Source organism: Sus scrofa, chromosome 13 (assembly GCF_054392235.1).
Source record: "Sus scrofa isolate SSC_HxYL_T2T_F1_AM1 chromosome 13, Sscrofa_HxYL_maternal_Yorkshire_Landrace_v2.0, whole genome shotgun sequence".
NCBI classification, from domain to species: domain Eukaryota; kingdom Metazoa; phylum Chordata; class Mammalia; order Artiodactyla; family Suidae; genus Sus; species Sus scrofa.
This window is the reverse complement of record NC_139395.1, coordinates 43,280,102-43,293,398: the sequence shown is the minus strand read 5'-3', so window position 1 is coordinate 43,293,398 and position 13,297 is coordinate 43,280,102. Positions and strand designations below refer to the sequence as shown.

General features: G+C 42.8%; 1 protein-coding gene across 5 annotated transcripts in view; it reads right to left on the bottom strand.

Moving 5' to 3' along the window:
* LARS2 (leucyl-tRNA synthetase 2, mitochondrial) overlaps positions 1-12,973 on the bottom strand; it is a 167,539-nt gene extending 154,566 nt beyond the window's left edge. For 4 of the 5 annotated variants that reach the window (XR_014822944.1, XR_014822943.1, XR_014822945.1 and 1 more), the window contains exons 1-3: positions 12,871-12,973; positions 8,579-8,830; positions 2,018-2,146 (exon numbers count right to left, since the gene is read on the bottom strand). Coding sequence is in view for 2 of the 5 variants with exons in the window: in XM_021068636.2 (XP_020924295.1) it covers positions 2,018-2,146; positions 8,579-8,809 (360 nt within the window). In the remaining 3 variants the exon portion in view is untranslated. Of the gene's footprint in view, positions 1-2,017; positions 2,147-8,578; positions 8,831-12,365 lie in introns of all 5 variants that reach the window. The other variant, XM_084988037.1, reaches the window with a different exon arrangement.
* Between the last annotated feature and the right edge of the window lie 324 nt (positions 12,974-13,297).

Below are 13,297 nucleotides of genomic sequence, written 5' to 3'. Positions count from 1 at the left end.
GGGGAATCAGAATTCTACCTACACTCCCTCAACCACCTATCTGCTAATGTACCAGAAATGTAGTTTTGCTGTAAAAGCTTAATCTTTAGCAACCGGCGTGTACTTACTAACTGTCCAAAATAAGTTGGCTTAAGTTAAAAAAAAAAAAAAAAAAAAAAAAGCTAAATCTAATTGAAAAACTACAGTTAGATAAAGAATTATACTTCATGCCAAGAGCCAATTCATTCTGCACCACCTCTTTCTAATAAACACTGCAGAAGTGATGGAAAGCAATGTCTGGGAAAAATAACACCTGGCATAGCCCAGGGAGGCATCGCTTGGGGAAGGCACATCCCTGAATCTGACAGTAAAAGTGATTAACTCTTCAAGTCACAAGGAGACACTGTAACTTGACTTCCTTTTTAGGAACACCTCTTGCTGCCAACATCAGTTCGGCATAAATTTTCAAACCAATTATGACAATGGATGCATTTAACTTTCTTTTTCCTTTTTTTTTTTTTTTTTTGTCTTTTTGCTATTTCTTGGGCCGCTCCCGCGGTATGTGGAGGTTCGTAGGCTAGGGGTCCAATCGGAGCTGTAGCCACCGGCCTAGGCCAGAGCCACAGCAACGCAGGATCCGAGCTGCGTCTGCGACCTACACCACAGCTCACAGCAACGCCAGATCGTTAACCCACTGAGCAAGGGCAGGGACTGAACCCGCAACCTCATGGTTCCTAGTCGGATTCGTTAACCACTGCGCCAAGACGGGAACTCAGCATTTAACTTTCTAAAAGAAAATCCTTACAAAGAATTGGGAGGCGACAGATACCCTTTACACAGGCCCTGAGAGGTTAATAATAGCAACTGCCAGTGGGAGTGCCAGTAAATGTTGAACAACTGACTCTCTGGCAGAAAAAGCCCAGATTTGTAGGGTTTACTAATTCCCATAATGTAAAGGCTCCCACCATGGCAGATTTCACGCTGCTAGGGTGACCGATAATCATCATGAAGTTGAGCAGAGATGTGCACAGTGGGTTCTCAGGAGCTGGTAGGCGCAGGCTCCCCCTCTCTGCTGGCGAAGCTGATATTTATTGGTCATGTATTTATGTGCCAGGTACGTGCTGAGTGCTTCACAGTCATCCTCTTTGAATCCTTGTACCAGGCCAATGGGCAGGCTCTATCCTATCCCCATTTTACAGATGAGATAAAACTAGGTCTCAGAGAGGTAAATTCAGTCATTAGCTAAAGGTCACATAGCTGATATTTGAATGCTGGCCATCTGGTTCATCGGTTCATGCTCTCAGCCCCCTTTCGGCCCCACTTCTCTAGGGAAGCTGTTAAAGCAGCTACAGTGATCATTCCCACCTCATCTGATAGACGACGTGTTGCTAAAGAGTAAAGTGCAGGCTCTGGAGTAACCGGCTACCAGGTAAAGGGGTCTGAGCCACATGCCGCCTTCTCTCCCTCTCCCAGTACATTTCACCTTGTCCTTCCAGACTCACGTCACATGTTCTCTCTTTAGAGGAGACTTTCCCAACTCCCCCAGAGCTGTTACTCCCCATATATTTTCTGTTATAAAACTTTTACTTTTTTCATTATAAAACAAATACATGCTCATTAGAGAAGACAGAAAATATCAAATACAAGGAGAAAACGCTTGTGGCTCCACCTCCTACTCAGAGCATCTGGTCCTCACTTGTACCGCTGGATTCACTCCCCTGTACAATGTTTATCTACTTATGGGTTTCAGCCCCAGCGGACTGTGCACTCCTCCTGGGAGACACCATGCATTACCCACACTTGTCACCTCCTTTGACCACACCACACCCTGCCTCCATCCCCAGTCTGACACCCAGGGCCCAGCTGCCCCCCAGTTAATCCAGATGCTTTATTATGTCTTCCAGCTCTTCAGAGGAAACCCTGTGCTTTTCATGTTTGTCTTCAAAGCTGTCCTAATCTTCACCAAGACTGGTTTCCTTCCTTTGTCCTGAACATAGTAGGGCAGGAAGGTGCCGTTCTAGCTGGTGTCTTCCCTTACCTGCATCCCTCTCATCTTCTGGAAGCGTGCAATGGTGTCACTGATGGTGTACACACGCACGTGGCCCATGTGCAGCTTGCCGGAGGGATACGGGAACATGGAAAGCACGTAAAACTTGGGCTTCGATTTCTAGGGAAGAATGACAAAAAATGACAAGGACTATTAATTAAGCATTCAGAGGGAACTCTCTATGCACATAATATTTTGGCTTTTTATATGCCAAAATATAGCATAATTTAATATTATCAAATACCAAAATTTAAAGCCCTGGCTTAACCTAAAGAATGTCCAAAATAATGCCAGACAACCTCAAAGTGCTAATTATCCATGTGTTTTTTGTTTTATTTTGTTTACTTTTTAGGGCCGCATTTGCAGCATATGGACGTTCCCAGGCTAGGGGTCGAATTGGAGTTGTGGCTGCAGGCCTATACCACAACCACTGCAACGCCAGATCTTTAACCCACTGAGTGAGGCCAGGGATCAAACCCGCATCCTCATGGATGCTAGTCAGGTTCGTTACCACCGAGGCACAATGGGAACTCCAACACGTGTATTTTTATATCTTTTTCTCTTGGGAAAGCTTCTCTTTTAGAATAGCTACCTAGATCTTAAACAACTATATCTTTTTCCAAATGAAGCTCTGACACATGTCTATATCATACCAGGGAACAATAGTGAATCACAGAGATGCGACATCTCTAAAAATGGAGCCCCTCCCTAAATTCCCTGTAGACTTGGATTGGGCAGTACGAGCTGGGGCTGGCTTCCTCGGCTGTATTGTGAGCTTATCTTTGAACTGAAAAAGTTGAAATGGGAAAGTAATGAGAAAATCTTCGCCAGGCTGCTGTTTCCCAGGGGGTGATCTGCAGGCAGCCTCAGGGCAGGATTATGTAACTCTCTGGCCTCCAAAGACACAGCTGCATCATGAGAAACGCAGAAAAAATGGGATATGCATCAGAAGAGAATGAACACAGGGCAGGAAGGAGGTCCTTCGTGGAACGCCAACTTCTGGCACCTTAGTTCTTCCACCGTGAAATGGGGAATGTTGTCACGAGTTTGTGCACACGAGGGGAGAAGGCTCCACGGGAAATGTGGCTGTCATTTAACTGATTCCTTACTGAGGAACTGCTGTTCAAGAGCAAGGACCGTGTTTTAATTATCTCCCCCACCCCACCCCCACCTTCCCAACTGCCCCAGCAGGAGTTTAATAACTGTTAGATACACGTTTGTCCGCCTTTGCGATCTGAAGCCTGATAACATGCCTCTGCACAGCACTTATTACCGAAGGGCATTTTTCCCAGGACGCTTCACCTATCCTGTCCACGTGTCAGGAACGGTCCCCCTAGCCAGCCTTACCTCTTCCCACTGGGGAGAAGGGGCATCTCTGAAGAAAGGAGGAGAACAGGTAACTACTTCTATTTCGTTACTGAGTCTGGACCATCTGATTTCATCACTGTTTTATTTATTTCTGCTTTCGGTTTTTTTTCTGTCCTTACTCCCTTCTAAGAGCTCTACTAGAGTTCTTTAAGGCTTGGCTTCTCCAAAATTAGTGAAAACAAATGCAAAACACATTGAGAACTATGTTTAGATACTCATGTTGCAACAGAAGAAAGGGTGGGGGAAAAACTGTAATTGTAATGTATACATGTAAGGATAACCTGACCCCCTTGCTGTACAGTGGGAAAAGAAAAAAAAAAAAAAAAGAAAAAGAACTGATCAAAAAAAACAAAAAACAAATGCAAAACAGAATATTCATGACCATTCTTTTGTGTATGTGTATGTATGGGAGGGGGGTATTTTTTGCTAAGTATTTGCGTGACTGATAACTGACAGCCAACTGTAATCAGGGGAGCAGAAACCAGAAATCAGATTCTTTCCAGATTTCATTTGACGCCCTGCTCTAAATGACTTTCAGCAAAGAATTTTAACAAATCTTTAGCAGGACCGCTAACATGTGGCAAAATAGGCCAGAGTGGCACTTATCTCTGGCTGTTCACACTCTGGAAATTACCGAGTGGTAAGTAAAGCGGTCTGAAGGAAGAGAAGGGAAAAGCGATTAAGTAAGGTGTCTGGATAACATGCAAACTAGGAGATTTGAAATAGTGAAGTGATAGCTGCTATTGATTTCTAGAAATAGATGGAAAGCAACACGCTGATCACACACTTTAATCAGCAACTGCAGATCTGTAACTCTTAGGAAAACCCCAGGAGCTTAAGAGAGGATCTGAGATGCAGGAGTCAATGGGGACTCACAAATTCTTTAACCCTCTCCTCAGCTTGTAAACAAGTCTCTTAAAGGAGGTGCAAAACCTCGTTCTGCTACTTGGTGCAGAATCCGGAAATAAGTGAACTATCCACTCGATTCAAACCGTACTCATTGCAGTGGATTAGGCCTTCTGACTTTCCTTTGGGAATTTTTAGGGATGTGGGAAAACAGCTGTTACAGAATTCTCTGGGATCTGAAAAAACAATCAAATATTTGATATAAATTATTCCTAGTTTTTCATTTTAAAGTTTTTATATTAGATCTATGCTTTCATTATAATCACCTTGTTTTTACTATAGGGGCATAGATAGGTAGGTAGGTAGACAGATATAGATAGATATAAATATATATTTTTTTGGTTTGGTTTTATTTTTGTTTTTGGCTGCACCCAAGGCATGGGGAAGTTCCTGGGCCAGGGATTGAAACTGGGCCACAGCAGCGACCTGAGCCACTGCAGTGACAATGCCAGATTCTTAACCCACTGAGCCACACAGGAACTCTTATTTATAGGGACATATATTTTTTTAATTATGCTTATTTAACAATTTGCCCCAAACATTTTCCACGTATAGCTTCTTCATTAACATCTCCTTTCTGTATGTCTGTCCAACAGATTAAATTTACAGTAAAATCAAGAGATAGTTACATACTAGCTAAGCAGAACTACAAAACTGAGTTTATAGAAGATATATAGAAAAGTTCTGCTAGGAGTTCCTGTCGTGGCTCAGTGGTTAATGAATCCGACTAGGAACCATGAGGTTGAGGGTTTGACTGCCGGCCTTGCTCAGTGGGTTAATGATCCAGTGTTGCTGTGAGCTGTGGTGTAGGCCAGCGTCTACAGCTCCGATTCAACCCCTAGCCTGGGAACCTCCATATGCTGCGGGAGCGGCCCTAGAAATGGCAAAAAGACAAAAAAAAAAAAAAAAAAAAAAGAAAAGTTCTGCTAGCACAAGTCTAATTTACTATTCATGAATATTTTTGTTTATTGCAGAAAACATATTCAGTTTACTGACTGCCCTTGCCTTTTGCTTTTCTGTGTGAATTAAGTCATTTTCCTCTGTGACAATGACATGAGTTCTGTCCTCTGGGGGCGGAAAAGACATAAGGGATTATGGGAGTTTATATTATAATTGAGCAAGAATCTGATTGAAAGGGAAATTTTCATAATTATATAAAACTGTAAGAATTTAAGCCTTTAAAAGAAATTAAGATTGGAAGCGATGGAAAAAGATGGCTTTTATAAGGGGGTCCTATTGTTTTTGTCAGCTTCTGATGTCGGGAGAAAGACAACTTCCGCCTCTTTATAGATCATGCTCTTAAGCTGTTGCTGAGCACTGCCCATCAGTAAACAGGCTGCCTAAAGACCCCCCCCCTCCGACCCCCCCCCCGCAGGCACACAACCACCTCTGATCTCACCCAGAGACAAAGCCCCACCCACCAGAGGGGTAGGAATCAGCTCCATCTACCAGTGGGCAGGCACCAGTCCCACCCATCAGGAAGGACCACCCAATAGGAGCCTGTAGCCTGGATTCTGGTGCGAGCGAGCTTTGCCACTAGCTGTGAGACCTTAGACAAATCCCTATGGGGATTTCTGGGCTGAGTTTACAATCTATAAATCAAAAGTGCGGCAAAAGAAGATTCCCAGTGAAAGCATGAGCTCAGGAATCAAACGTGTCGGGGTGTGAATCCTAGGCTCTGACACAGGATAGTTGTGCATCCTGACAAATTACCAAACCTCCCCCCTGAGCCTCAGTTTTCTTACCCTGAAAATGAGGATAATAATACCCACCTTCAAGGCTGTTTCTGGGTTAAAAAGGTAATACGTGGAAAGGTGGCACCTGACACAGTAAAGTGCACATTAAATCGAAGTTCTTTTTCTAACAATGACTATGATGATGATGCTAAGATAGTCAGTTCTAGAAACTCCTTCCAGTAAATTTCAAATGTAGCTAATATCAGAGCGAGGTCGGTTAGAGATGCTTGAGAATCTACCGGCATCTAGTCATGTTCTCATTCCTGACAAAGACACATCACCCATTTTTATCCTCTTGTATCTTTCATTTATGTAACACTTCAGTTTGTAAAATGTACTCAATCATATCTTCTCATCTGATTTTCAAAACAATTCTGTGAAATAAACAATGCAAGGAATCTGAAGATCAGAGAGGTTAAATGGTGCTGCTGAGATCACAATGATTTGGAGGCAGAGCTAGTATTATTGCCCAGGCTCTAGGCTCCTCAATCAGTGCTCTCCCTGCTTCACCATTCCCCAATTCAAGCCCTGATAGAACGCCACCACGGGACCACCCACAATGTCCCTAAAGCTATTTACCCAATTGGTAAAACAGTTTATTTTGATCCATTTAATTTTTTTTTCTTTTCAGGGCCAAACCTGCAGCATATGGAAATTCCCAAGCTAGGGCTCTAATTGGAGCTGCAGCTACCAGTCTACACAACAGCCTCAGCAACTCAGGATCTGAGCCACATCTGCGAGCTACACCACAGCTCACGGCCAAACTGGATCCTTAACCCACTGAGCAAGGCCAGGGATCAAACCTGCATCCTCAAGAATGGGTTCACTAGTTGGGTTCATTACCACTGAGCCATGATGGGAATTCCCTTGATCCATTTAATTTTTTTAGAAAACCATATGCTTAAGAATGTGATGTCACAAGATCAATAAGCTACAACTTCAAAATGTCCGGAAGTCACTAACCTACACTCTAAACCAAAAGCAAAAAAGCAAAAAGCTAATTTTATGTCCTTCATTCAGAATTAAACTGCTCCCTAAGGTTTGCTTCCCAAAATACATTTAATTGCATTAGTCTGGTCATGCTGCCATGAAGAAGTTGCACTTCCTAATGAGGTAAAAGTCAAGCTTTTATTGTATAATTATATGTTACATTCAAGCCTTCCTTTTTATCATTTCACATGTTACACACTCCATCTCTTTCAATACTAGATCTTCTTTGTAATGAATGCCAAAAACCATCCTTTGCTTTAACACAAATAGCTCCCCACCCCCAGTTTTCATAATGATCAACCTCACAGAAAGAATGAATCTGGAATTCCCGTCAAGGTTCAGGGGAAATGAATCTGACTAGTAACCAGGAGGAGGCAGGTTCAATCCTTGGCCTCACTCAGTGGGTTAAGGATCTGGTGTTGCCGTGAGCTGTGGTATAGGTTGTAGACACAGCTTGGATCCCACACTGTTGTGGCTGTGGTGTAGGCCATCGGCTACAGCTCCGATTCAACCCCTAGCCTGGGAACCTCCATATGCCACAGGTGTGGCCCTAAAAAAAAAAACAAAGAAAAAAAAAAAAAAAGAATGAATTTGATAAGAGTGAGAATTAGGAAAAGGCCATTCTAGCAGTGTGGACTTCTGCAGATATATATTTACTCAACTGCTTGCCTTCAGCCTGGTCTCTTTTAATTAGACAGAGAGGATCTGTATTATTTGACTGGTAACTATTATGAAGGGATGGTCAGAATTAATAAAACTCTATTTTATAGTGCTGTGCTCTGAGTAGATTCAGCATTTCACGTAACAAATCACATCTTCCATTTGTCATTTTGACCAGCATTGAGGGGTAAGGGTTAAAACATTCAAGGCTGACCTCTAGCAGGCTAGCCTCCTGGAGAAGCAGTGGGCCTCCAGCAGAGCACTCAATGGAAACTGGCTATAGACAAGTACTTAAAAAAATTGCTGAGCTGGTACAGACAGACCACAAGCCAAGGCTACACTAACTTACACAGCTGCTACTGCAAGGTTGGACCCACCAGGGAAAGGCTGGTACCTCTCCAAACCGTGAATAGCAGAACAGGTTGGAGGCCAATGTCATGCCAGGGAGGGGCAGGTATTTCTCAAAACATGCAGCTTAAAATCCCACAGCTGAGGGGCCCAGGTGGCTCTCCTAGAGTCTCCCATCTGACTGTGTGCTGCCCCACCAAGCAATGGACCATGATGGACCTGACATCTGTGGTGGCTCCTGTCTTGATGAGTCTGCTCAATAATGCCACTCCAGAATGCCTGGTGTGGCACCACCTGCAGCCACCCTGTGTGTACATGCACCACACTGAACCTCCTCTAAGCACCATCCTTGTCTCTTCCCTCAAAAGCATCCTTGGAAGCAGGTGGGAACTACTATTAACACTGCCCATTTTTGATAAGAAAACTGAAGCACAGATAGATTCAGTCATATGGTTCAAGGTCACATATTTAATCACTTATGTGAATCCAGTCCAAGCCCTGGGCCCCTCTTCTCTACCCTTTCAGCAGCTCTTAGAATACTCACATCAGCTTCTGAAATTTTGGAGGCCTGTTCTTTTATTCGTTGATGCCACCATTTCTCCACATCCTTTCTTGTCTGCAACGTATACTCTTTGGTCCACTTTCCTGTAGCACTGTAAATACCTCTGGAACATCCTGGAATCACTCCTCTTCCCCAGTTGATGACATCTGGCCCACCATTTAGCTGCCTTTGCAGAAGAAAGGCATAAAACCTCAGTCTCTGCCAAGGAGCCATTCTTCAGAAGGTAGGAAAGCCCTGAAAGAGAGGGCAGAGAGCATATGTGTGAGCCGGCTGGATCAGCCCCAAGCTCGTCCTTCCCTTCAGCTCAGAAAGTGCTCCCTGCCCGACCATGTGCTTTCCTCCTATTCCAATGATTTCTTTCCCCGAAAAGACTACTTTAGAAGTGCAGTTGAGCAAAACACAAGCTTCTTAATGGAAAATATTAAAGGTGTTCAATGCTCCCAAAGAGCAAAGATACAAAAGCTGCAAGAGAACAAATGGAGACCACCACCTGGGCTGGCTCCTGCCACAACCTCACAACTTGCCTGGTTGTGGGAGGGAGTGGAGCCCCATTCCTTCCTGCCCTGTAGGCCAACCCAGGGTCTGTCCAACAGGTTTCACTCCCCATTGCCCAGACTTCAGAAGACCTACAAGCACATCTGGGCTTGGCCTTAGGCTCATATATCAGAAGAGAGCGGAATGGAGGTCTCCCAGGAGGACCAGAGACTCTGAACTATGATTAGCATTCTTCATAAGTTAAATATACTCAGTAGGCTGAGCCAGGCAATAACCATTATTTAGAAGACTGCTCATTCATTTAGTTCTTCATCCATTTACCAAATATTTATTGAGTGCCACTAGGTCCATACACTGTTCTAGGCACTGCTGAGACAGTAGTGAACAGAAACAAAGTCCCTTCTTCTATAGCATGTATTTACTACAGAGAAAAGCAAGTAAGACACAGACAAATAAATAACGCGTGTAACAGTGATGAGTGCTGTGGTTTCTTGGAATACAGCTCATAGGCTGGGGCCTACCCAGATCCAGCTGTGATTCAAAATTCAACTTGAATGTTTCACTGGTTTCCACCAAAGATGAATTCCAGAAATGGGACCTCATGGAAGAAGTTGCATGTTTTACCATTGTGTAAAAGGCTGAGGTGACAGTTTATTAAATATTTAAGATTTATTACTAAATAGCCTTAACTTTCTGCCTTCTTACATAACAGCATTAGCTATAGTGAAGAAACAGATAAGAACAGACCTTTCAAAATCAAAGAGAAACAAAGGATGAAACTCTAAGCTGACTTTCTTGATCCTCTCAAAACATCCTCATTCAGGAAGATTTGGCCGGTTTAGCAAAGGTTCTGGTTCACAAATGCTGCCAAGAGGGTTCAGTATAGGCTTATACAAGTGAGTTTCACACACATAAAATGGCATCACAACATTGGCATTTTACAAATTGCTCTGCCCAAGTTTTTGACATACCAATTCCCACTATATTCAATACTTCTTACTTCTTTGAGGGTGGAGTCAGAAGTAAACCAAAACAAAAAAACCCATGAAACCTTCCCATCTCTTGAGCTTGGCTGTTTTAAAGTGTATAGATGTGACACAGATATGAAGGTAAACTATATGAAAACAGTGGAATACCAGCAATTCAGTATGACCAACCTAATATACAGACATTTTGTACAATTAAGGCAATTGCCTTACTTTTTAGGGGTTGAATTTCTATATAATTAAAACTATTCAGGGAGTTGCCTGGTGGCTCATGGGGTTAAGCATCCAGAATTGTCGCTTGTGTGGTGCAGGTTTGATCTCTGGCCTGGGAAATTCTGCGTGCCACATGCAGAATTTAATAAACATGGCCAAAAAATTTAAAAACCAAACAAACAAAACTATCCACAGAAGTCATGGGTTTTACGGTTCTCTTGCTAAGTCAGCATTTTCATAACTTTGTTGTTGTTGTTTTTATTCTTATAGTATTTTTTTTTTCATTGCAATTGTTTTGGGCCTGAAAACTTTTTTTTTTTTTAATTTTCATATCTTCAAAAGCCAAAGAATGCAAGGTTAGCAGAGGGAACACAGATAAGATACCTGCCATTTCTCTCCTAGACTGCATTCCCTAAGAACACAGGAGGAGAGTATTTTGAATACTCCTCTTGAATAGAAATAATGGGAAACAACAAAATTATAAAAATACAAAATTGCCCTGAACTGTAGTCTTCCAAATTTTGTTTCAATACTTGTTAGCCATTGTGAAAGATGAAATAACAAAGAGTGTAGACAGATTACCGATATGAGCAACAAGAAGGTCATTCTTTCACTTAAAATTATAATCCTGTCTCTCTAATTTATACTCTGCACCAAATGACAACTTATAACAACATTTTCTGTCTACCCAATAAGAATAAACTTTCTAAAAATGTTTATATAATACCTGGTTTACAAAATAACCTTTCCTGTACATTAATCCAATGGTATAGACTAGAGAATCCTGAAACAGATCTGAGCTATTTAAAAGAACTTAAAATTCATAAAGGAAAAAGCACAAGTAGATAAGAAGGTGACAGATTTTTCAATAAATGGGGAAATTTTCAAATTAGAGCCCCATCTCAAACCATAAACCAGAGTAAATCCCACATAAATAATTTTTTAAAGTAACATAAAACAAGAAAAAATATAGATGAGCATTTACTAATTCCGTACAGGGTATTCTGTCCTGAGTATAAAAGCAATAGAAGAATTCGTAAGATAATATTAATAAATCTTCCTAAAATATGTAAAATACCTGTATATCAAAAACATCATGAACAAAATTAGAAAGCAAACAATAAGCTGAAAGAAAATTGCCAAAGCTGCAACAAAAGATTATCCTTCTTTATAAAGAGTTCACATATGAGAAGAGAAAAATTTTAAAAAAATTAATTTTAAAAATTGGCAAAGAGAAAAGGAAATACAAATGACTAATAAATACATGAAAAAGACTGACTTTACAATTAATCAAAGAAATGTAAGCTGAGACACCAAAATATTTTGCTCATCAGATTGGCAAAACCCTGTTATTTTTTAAAAATGTGCATTTTTATACACTGCTGGTGGGAATATAAATCAAGTCCACCTCCCCAGGGAACAATCTGGTAATATGTGTCAAGATCTTTTAAGAAAAGTCTGCACTCCTTGTTTAGGGGGAGCCCCAAGACTCAGAAAGGCTCAGCATACAGCACACTCAGGGTTATAGTTTACCACATAGGAAAATCATGGGAAGCCCAGTTCCCTTCCTTTACTTCCCAGGCCCAGCTCTGGGCTACTCCATCACCAGCACCTTGATAGGCACTGCCTCTTCCTAACAAGGAGCAGCAATTTTATTAGAGAAACATGCTCATATCATGAATGTGAAAGGAATAATTCATGCCTTGTATTAGGATCAACTTGGCGCTTTCCTTCCTTAGCTCTCTCACATTCAGTTCCTTGCCTAGATGTTTGGGATCTTTTCTCTCCTTCCATATCCTTCCAAAGTATCAACCCCCACTACTCCACTCCTCTTAAGAGTCAGCCCTGACCTTGCGGCTTAAGGTTAAGTTTTTTTGAAAATGGTGGGGCAGCAGCATGTGACCACAAGGGAGGAGCCCGAATGGACCCCCGAATGACCATCACATATGTACAGAGAAATGGACCCTGAATGACCATCACATATGTAGAGAAACTTGGGAGAAGAGTAGGAAAAGCCAGGCAAAGATAAAGAACATATGGGAAAAATACGAGCGCCCAAGAGTGTGAGAAAGTACCTGGGAAATTAATCAGGAAAGGAACCAAGTTTTGTGCCTCCGAAAATACTGCGTGACCTCGGGGAAATTATTTCAGTTTCTTAAGATGAAGGGGTAAACTAAGATGACTTCTGAGGACCTTCGAGCCCCAACAGGCTGTGACAATGATCTGTGGGTCACAGAGACGATAGGAGCCAATGGATGGCCCTTAATGAGTCCAAACCTTCAGCCCAGGGAGGAAGTGAGGAAGGGGAGCGTGGAGAAAGGAACCCGAGTACAAAAATATGTGTGCACGTGCGTTTCTCTGGCAAAGGGTCCAAAGCTATCAACAAGATCAGCGGCTCAAAAAATCTGAAGATCTAGATCTCAAGAGACTTTTTCAATTCGGAAACTGCACAGCTCAGAGAATGCCAAACCCGGCCCGCACTTTCCTTTTCGGCTCCCAGCAAATCGAAATCTACCGATCCGGGGGTAAAGGAGATCGGGCCTCGTCTCTTGTCCCACTAAGCGCCGGTGAGGGGTTTACCTGCTCACAGGCTCTGGCCTGCGGCTCCTTACGCCTGGGTTCCCACCTTAGGTGAACACACTCTGGCCTGGCACTATGGGCGCCGCCATGTTGGCAAAACAACAACTTTATAGATAGCGGCGGACACAGACAGGCGGGGGCGGAGCCGGAGGAGGCGGAGTGCTGCCCGTCCCGACTCCCGGCATTCCTTGAGGCCCCGGCCGCTGCTCAGCGGTCAAGTCAGGGTTTTGCTCTTCGGACACTGGTACCGCCCCCCGGCCCCACGCCCCGCCCTTGGGCCCAGTCCTACCTTTGTTTGAGGCTGGCGACAGCAAAAATTCTAAACACCTGGGGCGTGGCGGGGGCTCAAATTTTTAACAATCAATTGTGAAAAGCAGACTTGTGAAAGCTATCAGTTTAACTGTCCTATAATAACCTAAGGACGTGG